We start from the raw sequence: 16626 nt of genomic DNA, 5'->3' as shown, positions 1-16626 counted from the left end.
GCGCAGGGGGGGGGAAGGGGGGTCTGAAGCCGGCGGGGCGGCTGGCCCTGCGGCGGCGAGAGGCTCCGACCCGGGGGGACCTGCTCTGCAGCCCAGCGTGGTCATAGAGACCCGTTAGGTGAAGCAGAAAATCCATGGGGTTCCTTGTGTTTCGCTTCCAGATGCCGGTGACCGTGGGCCCGTACGGGCAGTCGCAGCCCAGCTGCTTTGACAGGGTGAAGATGGGGTTCGTGATGGGCTTTGCCGTGGGCATGGCTGCAGGGGCGCTGTTCGGCACCTTCTCCTGCCTCAGGTGGGTGAGGAAACGGCTCCTGTGGGCTGGGACAGAGCCAAGGCCGGGGGGAAGGGCTGTGGGGTCGGGAAGGCAGGCTCGGGCCTGTGTCAGCACATTGGGGAGCTTGGCCAGCAGCTCAGAATTGTCCCCAGCTGCAGAGCCTGGTGACAGGACATGGCCTCGGGTCACTGCCCTGCCCTTTTCCTGCTGCTCCTGAGGGAGGCTGTGTTGGGCAGCTGTGTGAGTTCAGCTCCAGGAGGAGCTGGGTGCATCGTGCAATGGACGTGCAGCTCTGACGCTTCCCAAGGGGCTCAGCCAGCTCTGGGTGTCCCATCCTCCTGCACAGACCCTGACCCCCAACTGCAGGAGCTGTGGCTGGCACTGGGACAATCCCATTGTGAATCAGAGGGACACCATCCCCCTTTCCCCAGCACAGAAACACCACTGGCTGCCCCAGGCTGGCTCTGGTGCTGCTCCCTGGCTGCTTTGGGCACATCATCCATCAGAAGGAATTCCTGAAACCAGCTGTTGCATTCCTTGCAGAACTCTTTCTGCTTGAGTGTTCAGTCTGTGATTATCCATGGGCAAGGATTTGATGGTGAGGCTGGAAGGAGGAAAAGGCTCAAAGTCTCATCAAGTGTTCATGCCTCTCATATGCTGGGGAGTGTTTGTGCATGGGACAGGGCTGGCAAAAAACACAGACTGAGGGTACTTGGGAGCAGTAATCCCAGCAGTTTTGGAGTACTGGAATGATACCACTCACTGTTGCTTCTGCTGTACCATTTTTAAGGGAAAATCTCCATGTTTTAAAAACAAAGTGTACAAAATTCCTTAGACCCTGCAGTGCTGAAAGGCCAACACTGCAGGAGGTCACTGAGCAACAGTTCTTTCAGTTTGACCTCAGGGAGCTGGAGAACAGAAATGTCCCTGGACACTCCTGGGCCTTCCTAGTTTTTCTCCTATTAAAAATTCCATGTCAGTAGTAAACAGGAAGTTAATTTACAACATGGTGGTATTAAAAATCCTGCCCCAGCTGGCAGACCTTTTGTATTCTCTGGGAAGTCCAATACTTGGATGTGCTTCCCTCCCTACCCCCCCAAAATTCAGGGTATCTGGGGCACTGGCAGGTCAAGCTGTGTCTGCTGGTGGCCTGGCAGGAGGGTGCAGTGTGGGCTGTTGGCTGTTCCAAAGGAAACGGCTCCATGGGAAGTTGCAGAGCTCCATGGGAAGTTGCAGAGCTCCAGCACAGGGCACAGCAGCCCCGTCCCCCTGCCCAGGAAATCGACTGGAGCCTGAAGAGGCAGCGTTAGGTGGGGGTGCTTGGGCAGCCCCAGCTCCTGGGTTCAGCTGTTCCCTGCTGTCTATTGCCTGCCAGGCATCAGCTTTTATCTAATTCCTGTTCCTCTTTCCCCGTTTCCCTCAGGATTGGCATGAGAGGACGAGAGCTGATGGGTGGAGTCGGCAAAACGATGATGCAGAGCGGAGGGACGTTTGGGACATTCATGGCTATTGGGATGGGAATCCGCTGCTAACCTGGAGCTTGGGCTTCCTGCCCATCCAGCCATTCCTCCTCTGTACCATAATAAAATCTTTAGACACCTGGAAGTGAGAGCTCTGCCTGAAGCAGCGAAGCTCCATCCTCGCTCTCCAGGTTGTAAACATGCTTTTTACCAAATTTCTAGTTTCCTCTCATCTCTTACCCCCGTGACAATGAGAATTAATAACCCTTTGTACTGCATTAAAGTTCCTCTTTCCCAGGTCTATGCACAGAGCACACGTTTTTCCCTCTGCTCCTTGCACAGCTCCCAGTCCTGTTGTGTGACTGGAGCTGCTCCAGCCTTCCTGCATCCAGGGGAGTTGCTCAGGGGCTAATTCAGACCAACTGTCCAACATCTCTTGCAGAAGTAGGTGGGTTGAAGCTGACCCTGTTTCTGGTTCCTGATGCTAAGGGGCAAATGCCCTCATGGAGAGCAAGGGACCCAGGAGGACCTGGGGAAGTTCTTCTGCAACCAAGGGCAGCTCAGGCACTTTCTTCCAGCCTGGCAGTGTGTGGGTGCAGGAGCAGCCAGGGAGCAGCACAGGGACAGCTGTGCTGCCAGAGCTGGAAATTGTGGAGTGCTGGAAAATGGAAAATGCTCCTGTCACAGGACAGAAAAAGGTGTTTTGTGAGGAGTCACGAGAGGAATCATAGAATCCTAGGGGTTGGAAGGGACCTCGAAAGATCATCTAGTCCAACCACCCAGGGATGTGGGATATGTGCTGTCCTGGCCAGGCCATTCTTCAGGGATGCTCCAGCACAGGCTCCCCCAAGCCCTGCCCCTCGGCGGGGCGGGCTCTGCTGTGCCGGGGCAGGGAGGGGTGGCAGCTGCCTCCAGCCATGGGAACTTGTAGGAGCTTTTTTCCATTCCTTCGGGAAGGGCCTTCGGCGTAAGAGCAGCACAGCAAGAAACAGCCTTTCCTTACAGTCTGCCTGGAGGGGGCTACAAGGTGCTTCCCAGGGAGAGCTGGGGATCCTTCCCTGCCATTCCCAGCCTGGGCGCTGCCGACAGCCCAACTCGGGAGTGTTTGGTTTGGTGTTGCAACCTCCCCTTACTTGCCTTTTGAAACGAGGCTTCTCTTTGCTCCTCCTGGATTTGAGGACAGGTTTGCCGCAGCAGGTCCCAAACCAGCACCTGGCACAGTCTTTGCCCAAGGGCCGTTTTCCATATATTTAAGGGAGAAATACAGAAAATACAGATCTGCACTGCGCACGTGCCCTCTGCTGGCACGAGGCTCTGCAACCTCAGAGAAGCTGCCATGACAGGGCAGGGACAGCAGGGCAGCTGCTCGGGAACAGCTCTGGTTTTTCTCGCTAGAAGAATAATGCCAAGCAAAACCAGAGCAGCCCAGCTTGGCTTTCTTCAGCCAAGTCACCTGCTCCCAACACTCTGGCTCCCCCTATTTGTCCCTCCAGTTGCCTGGTCCCTTTCCTCCCACAGCTCCCTCCTGGATTGCTGCCCAAGTCTCGCCACACAGCAGCTCAGCTGCCTCCACTTTGGCAGCACCCAAGGCCAGCACAAGGTCACTACCACCTTGTCCCAAGCACTGGAGGATCTCTGCCCAGCCCCTTCACCCTCCTGCACAGCTTTCATCAGCCCCCGAATCCCAACGGCAGGGAAAGGGCACCAGGACAATCCCCACAGGCTGCCCTACAGGCACCAGGCTCAAAGCCAACACAGATCACTCCTGAAATCCCTGCATTTCACAGCAGGATGGGAGCAGAGGTGGGCAGGGGGGTTACCCTGGGAACAATCCAGAGCAGGCCTGAGAAAGGGGGAGAGCTGTGCACCACCCAGCCACCTCCAGGCCCTCAGTGCACAGAGCATTCACACCAGCAGGAACCAGCTCCTGCCTGTTCTCCTGGAGCAGTGGAATTCCCAACTGCCACCACTTCCAAGCACCACTCACTCACCTCCAGCCTTCAGCTCCAGTTGCAGCAGGAGAGCAGAGAAATGAAGCTTCATGAAGGCCTTTTTAAGAGAATTTTATTTGAGTGGTTCTTACAAAGATTGTTGCAATATGAAAGTCTTTGTTTGATAGAAATAACAAGCTGTCTTGTCAAACACACTGAAGTAACCCAAAAATATATTTCAGAGCTCACAGAGCTTAAAAAGAGCAAAGATTATATGCAACCAGAACAAAACATGTTTCTGTATTTCCTACAGATTTTCAGACTTGGCTGAAATCCTTCAAATGTGCCCCACTGCAGACAGAGAAACTCATCTGGAAATGCAGAGATGGTTTTGTTTGGAAACTTAGACACACCTCACACAGTATTTACAAAGAAACTTTTACAGATACATTAATCAAAAGATACCATCAAGAAATAAAACCCTTCAATCCTTCTATTCTTACCAAATATTCAGCACAAAGCAAGCTGAGTGGCTGCCTGGACTCAGCTTTCAGCAGCTTGTTGAATTTTCCATTTATACAAAACACTAAGTAAGTCCCTTCATCGAGTCTATCTCCGATATTAACCTTAAGCAGATCACCTACATTTAGTGAAATGTAAAATGCAATTGCTGCATTAAAAGAAAGGCTTGTGAAACATTAAAAATGTCATCATGTCCCATCTGCCTTTTACAAATAACTTGTTTTCTAAGAGCTACTTCTCAGTTCCTACAGATCACCTTAGTAAATGTACAAGAATTACAAGGCAGAACAAGAAGTCAACAGCTTTGTATACAGTGGAAATGCTAGTTAAGGAGAATGAACACACTGCATTTCTGCTTACTTCATTTTATTTTTAAAGGTAGCAGGAAGTGTACACAAAATGACAGTAAATCCTTTCCTTTAGTTTTATCTAAATAAAAGATAACTCAATCTTCCTCCAAAAAATAACTATGTACAAAACTGACTAAATCCATCTTCATCGTCGAACAGGAACCAGTAGTTGGGTTGCAGTCATGGAATCTGGGAAAAGGCTATGGTATGTTGGAAGAGGTACATACGCTGCTGTGATCATTTTACCTGGGCAGAAGAGTGAAAAAACAAGTTATTTAAAAATAATAATTAAAAAAAAAAATAATCACTTTTTCTGTAATGAATACATGCAGGTCTCTACATGAAGTCCACTCACCTGCAAACCACCTCCCATGCAACGCGTTGACGGCCGCGATGGCAGCGGCGATCGACGGACACTTGACGTACACGTTGCCCTGCAGGACAGAAGTTTTGGTTCTTTAGTGGCTGGAGGAGCCTCGGGCACCTTCCAAGTCACTTTCCTGACCTTGCTGGGGCAAACCCACCCTGCTCTGCTCCTGCTGGCACTGAGTCCTGTGCAGAGGCAGCAGTGGAACACAGAGCACTGGTCCATTTTGCTGCCCTGCATGCCCTGCAGTTACCTCAGCATGAACTGCTCAACAGGTTCTGCAGAACAACCCTAATGTGACCTTGACCCAAAATCAACTGCTCACTTGCTCCTAATAACCCTTCAAAGAGAGCATCTAACAGCTCCTCATGACCAATCCCATGGGAAACAAAAAGGCAGGATTTGTCTGGCCACCACTGCTGCAGGCTGGCCAGCAAGTCCTGTCCATCACCACTGGAACCACCAAGGCTTTAGGAGATCTCCAAGTTCACTCTCTGGTTTGCAAGAGATTACACACTGCCCGTGCCCCAGGCAGGAACCACATCTAGCACTCCAAAGAAGACTGGCACTGTCAAAATTGTATGTGAACTTCAGCATCTGTCTTTATTTGAACCAGGACTGAGACAAAGGGGAAACAACTCATCATAGCAGAGCAAGAGCCTGAGATGATCACTACAGCGAGTGACAGACTGACCTTCTGCCAACTCTAGCTGAGGGGCTGATGTTCCAGGCACAGTAACACAACTGGCTCTGTCTCTGCCAGCCCTGCACAGACATGCAGGCTGTTCAGCCCCTGAGGGGACACGGCCACACAGAGCTTTCCCTCCCTCTCAGACAGCCCAGCACAGGCTGGGGCAGCACATGAGAGCACCTGCTCAGGGCTCTGCAACCTCCCCACTCACAGTTCATCCCAGCTTCAGGGCTGAGCACTCACAGCCCTTAGCCTGGCAGGTCTGGCTGTCTTGGAAAGAGCCCTAAAAAGATGAGCCATTAAAACCCGAGATAACCAGAACCTAAGCCTGGCAACACAGTGGAAAAGTTATGTTCCAAGACAGTATTTGAACTACCAGTGTGTATTTTACATCTCTGCTGTGACCAAACAGATTCCATACAACAAACACCTAACTCCTGGTAAAGTAGCTGTGGTTTCTTCACTTAAACCCACTTGCTGATGGGGACCAGATGGGCAGCTCTGTGCTCAGAACCTAAGTGAGGGATGCTGAGGCTGCTGCAGGTTTTGGGAAGTTGGGTGTAGTGGTTCCTCTTGGGTTTCTGGTTTCATTTTTTCCCCTCTGTCAAAGGACAGTGGGTTTTCTCTAAGACAGTAACAGACTGGGGGGAAGGTTTCTGCCTCCCACCAGCCCAGCAGTCCAATGCAACAGTGATCCTGAGGAGTAAGAACTGCCAAGAAAGATCACATGCTGTTTTCTGTCCTAGACTGCAACTCATCTCTAACCTAACATCTCAGTGATCCAGCTGAAAGGCTTTCAGGTGACAAGAGGTCCCTGTAGAAGCAACACAATGATAACAAAGGTTGGTGAGTGCCAAGTGCATGAGGAAGGCAGCACAATCCCATCTAACCAACACTGACTGGGACAGGAATGGCCATTTCAGCCTCACACAACAGGACACTTCCAGGGCTTGATGCTTAGAAATTCATTTACTAGTGAGAGAGTTTGAAAACTGTACTTCAGTTTGAGCTGTGAATTCTACATAAAAGGGGTTCAAGGTGGCAAAACATCTTTACAGACCTTCAAGTTTATGTTCCAAGAGCTGAAATACAGGGGAAGAGACAAACAAGTGTGTAAACAAAGTGAACATGGAAGAAAAATCTATCAGCCTTTTGAAGATGCAGGCTGAGAGTCCCTCCAACAGGCACCACCTTGTAATTAAGTCTGCAGCAGGAGCCCCTTTTCTGCTTCTTCCTGTTCTGAGTCTAGGCCTCCTACTGCCCACAGCAAGAGGGGAACAGCGCCAGTGAACAGAGCTGTCTCCAAGGAGGGGTATAAGGCACACATGTAACCACAACTCTGCACTCCTCTGGAGCAGGCTGTCCTTTGGACTAAGAAGCCCTAGGAGCAAAGGAAGCTGGAAGCCTCTGGCTTTTGGGAAAGGCACAGCTTCAAGGAAAAGTGAAATGTCAGAACTGAAGAGGTGTACTTCTACAGTAACTTGTGTCAGACTCACAAACTCACTGGGGTTGGGAGGGACCTCTAGCGATGATCTAGTCCAACTCCCCCACTAAAGCAGGATGGCCTGGAGCACACTGCACAGGAGTGGGTTTGGGATGTCTCATGGGAAGGAGACCAATCTGTATATGTCTGTGAATCTGGAAGAGCAGACTGCAACAGCAGGAAACTGCCTTCACACATGGCTTAGTTACCCACAATGAACAGGAGGGAACCACCTACATTCTGCAAAAGCTGCAAAGTCGCTTGATATTTCAGTTCAGTTTAAGGATAAAAAAGGTATTTACAATGCTCCCTCTATACACCACAAAGCAACAAAACTCCAAAAAGCTGCTGCTTAGTGTCTCCTTGGAACCAGACCTACCTGAGCTGAGTTTTTGTCTACATAGATGTGGATAACTCCTCCATGTTTGTTACATTCCTCAATCACATCATCTTTAATTTCAGTATCCCAGCCAGCTTCTTCTTCACTGTAGGGGGTGAATGAAGAACAGGACAGACATGGAATTATCATCACTCTGAAAAAATCCACCCTGAAACCCACAAAAAACCCCAAACAACTCTGCAACATTCTGATTCCTTTCCCAGATGTTGAAGTCATCAACAAACTCCAAACAGAAACAAACAAAAAAATAACACTTACGTTTGAGGATTAAACATGTTGGACAGCTGGAAGCACTGTGTTGCCAGTGGTTGTACAGAAGCAGCTGCAGCCAGAACTGTTGTAATGGAAAAACACAGTAACAAATCTAAGAACCCACTATGCACAGCTCCAAATTAAATTAATAAGTTCTATCTATTATTTAAAATCTGAACATTCAGCGATAACAACAGTTCTTAACAAAAAACTGCAGGCAGGAAAGCAAAACTCCCAACTAGACACTACCTGTGATAGACAATTTAAATTGATCAATACAGAAAACAGTACAGATCAACTACAGTTGAAGCTGGAAAGTGAAGATGACCCTGTATATGGAGTTGGGCAAATCTTCCATGTGAATATTTACAGGCATCTTCACATGTAGGTGAACTGCCTGGAATGTCACTTTCCTTTCTTCTCACAGAAACCAAGCAGCAGCTGAGGGTGGAGTGGCCCCACCTGACCTCACAGGCACTGACAGACACCTTGGAGAATTCTCAGTATGGATTTTAAGCACAATGAATTATCCTTCTAAAAATGGTATCTGCACTTTTGTCCCTTGGAAATGTGTAACCCAGGAAATATTTGACAAGTACAATTCTAATTTTTTTCACTGGAGACCAGATATGCACTCTCTCCCAGGAGCTATGAAGTTGTGACTTGGCCTTTAGTGTTGCTCATCATCCCAGCACATCTCATGAGAGAGAAGCATTGTCCTTCAGGCTGCAAAGCTTCTGGTAATTCAGCTGCAGTCACAGCCACCTTCTCTCTACACATGCAGCCATGAGGGGCTCTGCATCAGAGTGAGATGATCCAGGGGCAGTAACCCTAAACTTCTGGTTCTCCTATGGCCCCTTAGTCCCTACCTCTTAAGGCAGGATAAAAACCCCCAATCCCAACCACACCTACACCCACAAAAATCCCACACACCCTCACATTTCCTAGGACTAAAATATGGCTGGGGAATGTTACTGGCAGTGAAGAAATGCTACCAAGAAAAGGCAAAGTGTTGAACAGACACTGTTATTTAGCCCAATAATATGACTTAAGAGGGGACCTTATGCATGTCTACAAATATCTGCAGGGTGGGTGTCAAGAACAGGCCAATCTGTGTTCAGTGGTGCCTGTGACAGGACGAGGGGAAACGGCACCAAGTGACAGCACAGGAAGTTCCACCTCAACATGAGAAGAAACTTCTTTCCTGTGAGGGTAACAGAGCCCTGGGACAGGCTGCCCAGAGAGGTTGTGGAGGCTCCTTCAGTTGGGCTGGATGATCTTCACAGAGGATCCCAGATTCCACTGGGATTCTATGAATAATCCATGCACAGTGTGCCTCCCACAGACACAAAAGGCATCCATTGCCTAGGCTGTTGGCAAACTCTCCACGAGATGCATTTCACTTATTGACATCTTAAAACCAACTGGTGACAAGTTATAACAAATGTTGTTTACCTTCATTCTGCTGAGACAGTCTTGTTTGCAAATCTAAAGAAAAACAGACACAAGGTAATTAGCACACTTGCTAGTACTGTTGGTGTTACCTGCCAGCCAGGTTGTTTAGCTTGTTTTGTTGTGGCTAAAAGCTTGTTCAAATACCTCACCCTACTCTCACTGTTGCTTTCTAGTTGTGAGGAGTTTCACTAATTTCAGCTTCTCAGCTGGAACAGATAATCCCTGACCACAAAGGTTAAGGGTATTCCAAAGAGCAAGTACCTTAAAGGGAAAGACATGAGCATGGCCTTTAATTCAGTGTATCATTTCCACCTTTCTTTGCTGAACTAGGACTCTTTGTTAGATGTATTTTTTTCCATGAGAAAATAATTACAGCAATTCTTAGAGGCATTAGAAGTTTGGCATCTTTGCTAACAGACAGCTTTTAAGACACATCCAGATGTGACATCATGAAAACAGTTTTCAAATTCAGTTTCCAGTAGAGTAAGGCAACAGTTCCCCTGTTATCTTTTCATACAAATGGCACAATTACAAGTTACTTTGGTATTTGTAAAATTAAAAACATTTTAAAGTGTTCAGAACCATGTAATTTGACAAGAAAACACTACCTACTTGTATAACAAACCTGTCCTAATTTGAAATAACAGGAACAGAAAAATAAGACTTTCTAACCATTTCTGAATACATCTCCAGTGCTTCACATCTTTAAACCAACAAAGTCAGAACACAAGAACTGCACACATAAACATCCTCAATTCTGTTCCAATTTAATTCACACAAAGAGTTAGCAGACTAAAGCTAATGACCATGTGAATTCACTTGTTTAGAAAGCAGTGAAGTGATGGACCTCAAGTGAGTTTCCAGGCTTACTTTTTGATACCTGGTATCTTAAGGTATTTTCATTTTTCCTTTCTAATAATTCCTCCTCCACAACACCTGGGGGACCAACAGGAGTTACTTTATTTTTTTTTTCTTTTAAGTATTAGGCAGTGAGAGCCCTGAAGGCAAGTCTTCCTCACATGCCCTCCCAAGTGACTTCCATGGAAGCACACACACTGGGAGCCATGTTGAAAAATAAGAGATGGAAGGAGCAAGCTCTGAAGGCCGAGCTGAGAATCAGCTACATTTAGCATGTTTTCCACCTGGATCTTAACTCAAAGAAAACCTCAACTCCACAGAATGAGAAATACCAGAAGGGGAAGGACTGTCTTGGTCTGTCTTCTCTGCAGAAACTGCATGGATTTGGCCAATTCTGTAACTAATTAACTAGTTAACTACTACTTATTTTTAATAAATGTTGTGACTTTAAAAAATAAACCCCAAATCTCCTAAATCACTCTAGTTACATGAGGACAGACTGCAATTCTGACAGACTGCACACAGACAGCAGGTACACCTGCTCTCACCCCATGCTGGTCACCCTGAGGCTCTGCAGCTGAACACTCCCAGCCACCTGCACCCAGCAGGGCAGGGCTGCACAGGTCAGCTCTTCATCTTCCTTCTAGGGCCAAGAGTCATATCTGTTCTAAAAACAGCAAGATCAACTAACAGCACCTTGTGGCAACAAGTTTCACAGGTTAACTACCTACCATCTCTGAAACACAACCCCTGTCCACCACATCTTCTTGCTGCTCATGCATGAGGAATGATTCACCTCTCACTGCTAAATTCACACTGGATTTCAAAACTCATTGTCTCTCTTGTCAACTTTTATTCTTCCCTGCATGCAGTTTTAATGGCATGTGGAAGCTAGAATTACTACATCTGTCAAGTTAAGATCACAATAACTTCTGTAGTATGTCCTGTATGTATGGCCCTAAGAGCAGCATGGCTGAGATGTACATGCTCAGTGCAGAGAAAGCAGAAATACAGAAATAGCTACCAAAACATTTGTGTGCTTAACCAAAATGAAGAAACATTTCTTTTCAAGCACAGTTAAGTTTTAAATAAACAAAAACCTGCCAAATATTCCTCAGCTTTCTAAGTAATTACATGCAACAGAACAGCAGCTCCAGTAGAGGTCCTGGATGGTGACACCTCTTCCTCCCCCACTGCAGCACTGCACCTCCATCTTTTTCAACAGATAGCTCCTTCTCAAAAGGAAGGAATGTTTTGTCCTACAAAGCATTAGAAGGATGTTTTATAGCCTCATGGTAATTTTCAGTTTCAGATTTTCAGACAGAATTTACTGGAGAACAGTAAGGTCACAGCTACAACTGTTAAGCAGCAATTCTTTTTCCTGCTGGAATTTTCTCCATGGGAAGCACATTCAAGTTCTCAGGTCTCCCACAGAACTAACTCTTTAGCTTTTCTTTTTCAGTCTGATCCAAACCACCCTGAACATGGGTGACCATGACCGTTCACAGAAGATGATGTCACACCTCAGATGCTCAGGTGTGCTCCCTCTCAGAACACAGCTGTCCTTCCCAAACTGCACCCCACTAACACTCCATATCCATCCACTGACCACAACTGGAGCATTTTGGGATCCTCCTTGGCCATCTCCCACTGTCAAGCTCCCAGGCTACATACCTTGAATGTTTCTATCCTGAGGTGAGCAATGCACAACACCCCAGGAATCCCTATTGACAGCACCTCTGTTATTTACTCTCCTCACTCCTACTCCTGTTGATCACTGTTATTAATGTAAATATTAGAGATCAGTCCAACATCTGAACTTGGGCTTCACCAACAGCCTCCAATCTGCCCAGTTTGCCACTGAAAAAAACCCTCTTTGAGCCAGCTCCTTCACACATCTTGTACCTCCTGTACTCCAAACGACAAGTCAGAAGCTCAGAGAGAAGAGTTCTACAGCTGCTCTAAGCAAGTCAGAGCAACCCAAGATGGTTAGCCTTTACATGCAGTTTCTCCAAAGGATGCTACACTAATAAAATTCTCCAGTTTCCCACCTTCAGTCTGACTTTAGGAGGACAGAATTCAAGTTGGATTAACCAGACTGGAAATGAGCTAGATTATGAGGTTCTTCCTTGCTTTTAAGTGTTAGTAATTCAGAATTAGATATTCAAGCTATATATTGTATCACAGACTTCAAATATTTCTTGACAAGAGTAGATACCAGACCTTGTATTTCATGTACCTATTCCCCCCTTAATTTAATGGGTGTTTCCTTACAACTCTGAATTCAGAACATTCTGCTCTTGCTTTTAGCTTTGTTTCTATCTTGTGAATAATTTTGATTTTAATCCATATTCCTAGCCTACCTTCCTCAAATTCCAAACCAGTGCTCCCACTACAAGCTGAGGCATTCTGAAACATTTTTCATTCAACCTCAGCCCTGCTTCCTTTTTGCCCTCAAGAGTTGGTAAATCTTCACCTATGCATTCAAGTCTAACTCAGTCTGAGTGTTAGCAGGTCATTCTCAACTTAGCTATTTCCCAACTAAAAACATTCTTTCATTATCAGTCCTTTCTCCTACTCTTCACAGGCTCTGTGCTTATTCCTTACTTCTTTTGAGGTAGTTAATCACCCAATTTGGTGTGGAGCTCATTTCTAGCAGGGCTCTTTTTTCCTTCTGTGGAACACAGATCTAATATGGAACATGGAACTGAAGAACCTTTCAACATCCTGCCTGTTCAAACACCCAAGTTGCTTGCACCAGGTTTTATTGCCTTGTTTCTTCAACCACCATTTTTGACATCAGAAGCCTCAGTTACAGACCTGTTTGGTTTATCCTTCCATTTAAACTTGAGCAACTCATGATCCCTCAAGTCAACGGTCATTTCTATTCTCATCCATAACATCTTCATTACTTACCAAATTGAGTTTAAAATAGCATCCCCTCTTCATGAGTCAGTGAGTGTTTGATGAAGAAATTTGTCGGATATCACATCCAGGAATATCTGGGCCCCACCATTATTACTAGCAATTCTTCTCCAATCTGTATCAGGGAAGTTAAAGTCTCCCATAATGACATAATTCCTGGTAGTAATTTTCTCTATTAAGAGTAAAGAGATCTTTAATCCATAACCAAATCTCACTTTGGGGATAGCTCATGACTCTATGGTAGTAACAAGCTTAATCTTTTTCCAAAGTTACAACGTTGCACACATCTGCATTGTTCCTTTTGTACCATACAAGTGGAATAAGCAATACTCCTCCTATCATTTTTATTTCTACCTTTACTAAACATGCACATTCTTCAACAACCTCTATTCAGGCTCATCACTTATTGCTCCACAGCCATGTTGTCTCATAATGATCCCATGCTGTGTGTCAGACATGTCTGGACATGTTCCTGACTTGGGGAGTTTGGATTTGTTTGGCTTGTTTAAAATATGAGGGTGGGGAAAGGATCAGTGATTTTTACAAGTATTTTAATTTCTCACTGAATACACCTGTTGCCAAGCAAGCCTGTCACACCACAATCACCTGCATTAAAGGTGATCTAATGTTAAGTCTTGTTTATCTTTCCTTCCCTTTCTGGACTGGATATGCTTTCTCCTTGCCACTCTGCCTTTTTCATCTTTTTCTCCTCAAATAAAGAGAATCCGTCTTATTCCTCAACCCATATTTTTCTTTTCCTAGCCAGTTCCTTTTCCTTTCAAGGGTCTACCTACAGAAAGACCCTATCATATTCTTCTAGCAATGGTTTCATGCATGTGCTCTTCTCAAAACTGCACCTGAACTTCAGGAACATCATTCAGGTGTATCTTAAATCTGAATCACTTCTGTCACAAACTGCTGGAAGACAAACACAACAATGTCACCCATGTTTTCTTGATTTCCTGATACTTCACACCTTCCAGCATCTATTTATTTGTGACATTCAAGTCCTTCCTACTGCTATGACCGTTTCATGCCCTTTGTTCTTGTATTAATAAAAAATAAGAAGAAATTCCACTCTGTAAATTCTTAAATCTCTTGTGGGAGGTTCCTCATTGCTCTAGTCCTGAAGCCCTTTCTAACAGCTGGTTGTTTAGGCCAGCTATGAACTAGAAGCAGCAGTAACACCCTCATTCCCTCTCAACAAAATAAAGTCTGATTAACACTTCCAACACCCCCACTCACAGCACACGCACACTATAGCCAATTGATTCCAATCAACACACAAATTCCCTGCTGCACAGTTCCCTTCCTCACCAGGACATGCACTGCACAAACCCAACACTGCTGCACACTCAGCTGCCGTGTTCCCCATCAGCTCCTGACAACCCTCCTGTCCCTGGCACAGCTCTGTTCAGAGGGCTCAATCCCATTCAAATTATGAGCCTGCCACTTCTAACAGTCAACATTTACAGTAGAACATACAAGTCCCCATTAGCACAAGGAATAGCAAAGATAGAGATGAAAGCTCTGGATGAATTAACTACAACAGACTTGCCAAAACTCAAGCAGTGAATGATGCCCATCAAAGCTGTCAGGTACTGTCACTGTTTATTTGCTCATGGATTTGCAACGTTTTACAGCTTGTAAAACATGCTGCAATACCTACGTTCTCATTTCAAGAGACCACAATATGTAGATAAGTACCTCTCGTCTCAAAATCATAAAAGTATTTTTGAAAAATAAAGAGGGCATCATGTCTTACCTGCCACAGCTCCAAATGCCAAAGAGCCACTCATCTGCAGAGCCTGCTGTGCCGCCGGGGGGATCTGCAGACCCGTTCCTGGAAGGGAACACAGACCTGCCCTGTAGCCAGCACGTCTCACCCGGGCAGGGAGGCAGCAACACCCCTGACAGACACCTCAACTCTTGTCAAAAGTTTAAAAGATACCATTCTGTGTTCTCCTGGTTTGAGCCAGGATGAAGCCAATTTTCTTTTTCCTGATTTGTTTTCCTTCAGTGAACTCCCTTCCAAGCAGCCACTTGTTGAAAGCAGCAGCAAGTTTTCCAGCTAGTGGAAACATCTGGATGTTTATAGTTACTACTGAGAGACCAAGGCCACTTTGCACTGGTTTTTGAACCTGCTGCTTTGGTCACTCAAGGAACAGAAGAGCTGGATCTACAGCCCTCCAATAGGGAGGAGCAGTCTGGACAGGTGGCACAATGGGCCAAGCAGAGCATTCCAGAGCACCACATCACACTAGGTATAAACTCAGGGACCAGAGAACTCAAGCTTATTTCCTTACCTTCTTCTGTCCATGGTCAGTGTCCAGAGAGGACTCCCATCTATCTTCTCCTTTGATCCCTCAGCCCATGTGCTCCTGACCTCAGTATCTCTCCCCTCAGCCTGTCTGCTCTGCCCCAAACTCCAGAGGTGCTCTGGGACCTTTTCGGGACTGTCCTGGCTCGGGAGAGCGCACTGGGAGTTGCTGGGGGTGGGAGGGCAATGGGGTTTGTGCACATTCCTGATTTTGTATTTATTTGTACATGTTTTCCTTCATCACTGCTCTCTCATTAGAGCTGTTTAATTGAGTTTCAAACTGGAATCCTCTCTCCTTACTCTCTCTCCTTTCCCTATTGGGGTGGGGGGGATAGTGAGCATTGTTGTCATTCGCTTAACTGCTGATCCTGTGTCAATCTGTGCCACGAACATGCAGCCACACATTCCATGGGGTGCATGAATCCAAACACTGTGTTTTCACGTTTCCTATCAATCCTCAGACCTACCTTCTGCAAGTCTTGCCATCAACTGAAGGCGACCGGTTGTTCCCAAGTCAATTCCAGTCCGTTCCAACTCATCACTGTCCAAAAAGGAACTGGCACTGGAAGCATCAGTGCGCTCAGTTACATGTCCAACTTTCATGGGTCTGCCAGCCAGCTCAAACCCATTGAGTTGTTCCAAGGCCTTTTTGGCACACTCAGAGTCTGAGAACTGTAGACAGGAAAAATAAACATTCAGTAAGACTCAGCAACACTTCTACTGCATGGAATATCCAGAGTTATGTAAACATGAGAAACACTGTATTTAAGGTAACAATAGCTGCAAGCTAATTTAAATGCCCTCTGTATTTTACACTTAAACCAAACACACACAATTTACTTTCTTAAATTTAGTTAAGAATATATTTAAACATATATTATCGTTGAAGCTAGAACATCTAGACATGGCAACGAACAGAAGAACTCATGGCTGCAGCTCCCTTTCAACATTTCCTCAGGATGAGTCACTTCCTTGTGACCTTGTAACTGCCATGCATCTACTGGCTGTTCCTAACAGATGTTCTGCTTTATGCTGTGTAACATCAAATTAAAAATACACTTATTTGACCAATGTTAGAACCATAAAGTGTTAGCTATAGAGGTAGTCTGGTTTAGTCTGTCTTCAAGTGTTGGAGGTTCCAGCCAAGACTTTCCCCCCCCGCCTTGACAAATTGCCAGGTCAGTCAAGAAACCCAAGTTCACAAAATTATGTATCTGAGGGTAATGAGGAAAATGAAAGGTTTAGCCTCTAAAATTTTCTTTCCCCTAAGAAGCTCAAATTCAGTAATTTTTGCAGCACTGTGAAAATGTCAGTCTTTGCTAGTACTTTTTCCTGCTG

The 16626-nt window shown here is 46.0% G+C and overlaps 3 protein-coding genes across 3 annotated transcripts in view; 1 reads left to right on the top strand and 2 right to left on the bottom strand.

Moving 5' to 3' along the window:
• Positions 1 to 136, bottom strand: part of NFS1 (NFS1 cysteine desulfurase) — a 13587-nt gene extending 13451 nt beyond the window's left edge. The window contains exon 1 of the mRNA XM_009997043.1: positions 71 to 136. Within this exon, the coding sequence (XP_009995345.1) occupies positions 71 to 136 (66 nt within the window). The remainder of the gene's footprint in view (positions 1 to 70) is intronic.
• Positions 137 to 157: 21 nt separating this feature from the next.
• ROMO1 (reactive oxygen species modulator 1) lies at positions 158 to 1879 on the top strand. The gene is made up of 2 exons (XM_009997041.1): positions 158 to 292; positions 1698 to 1879. Exons 1-2 carry the CDS (start codon positions 162 to 164, stop codon positions 1804 to 1806), a joined length of 240 nt encoding a protein of 79 aa, XP_009995343.1. The 5' UTR covers positions 158 to 161; the 3' UTR covers positions 1807 to 1879.
• A 1893-nt stretch (positions 1880 to 3772) lies between these two features.
• The window catches only part of RBM39 (RNA binding motif protein 39), a 34929-nt gene continuing 22075 nt past the window's right edge, over positions 3773 to 16626 (bottom strand). The window contains exons 7-13 of the mRNA XM_009997042.1: positions 15756 to 15960; positions 14734 to 14811; positions 9186 to 9218; positions 7737 to 7812; positions 7458 to 7563; positions 4893 to 4971; positions 3773 to 4783 (exon numbers count right to left, since the gene is read on the bottom strand). Coding sequence (XP_009995344.1) covers positions 4683 to 4783; positions 4893 to 4971; positions 7458 to 7563; positions 7737 to 7812; positions 9186 to 9218; positions 14734 to 14811; positions 15756 to 15960 — 678 coding nt within the window. The 3' untranslated portion in view covers positions 3773 to 4682. The remainder of the gene's footprint in view (positions 4784 to 4892; positions 4972 to 7457; positions 7564 to 7736; positions 7813 to 9185; positions 9219 to 14733; positions 14812 to 15755; positions 15961 to 16626) is intronic.

The sequence above is a fragment of the Chaetura pelagica genome, unplaced genomic scaffold (assembly GCF_000747805.2).
Source record: "Chaetura pelagica isolate M959 unplaced genomic scaffold, ChaPel_1.0 scaffold1014, whole genome shotgun sequence".
In the NCBI taxonomy this organism is placed as follows: domain Eukaryota; kingdom Metazoa; phylum Chordata; class Aves; order Apodiformes; family Apodidae; genus Chaetura; species Chaetura pelagica.
Note: the sequence above shows the minus strand (reverse complement) of the source record. Positions and strands in the feature narration are given on the sequence as shown.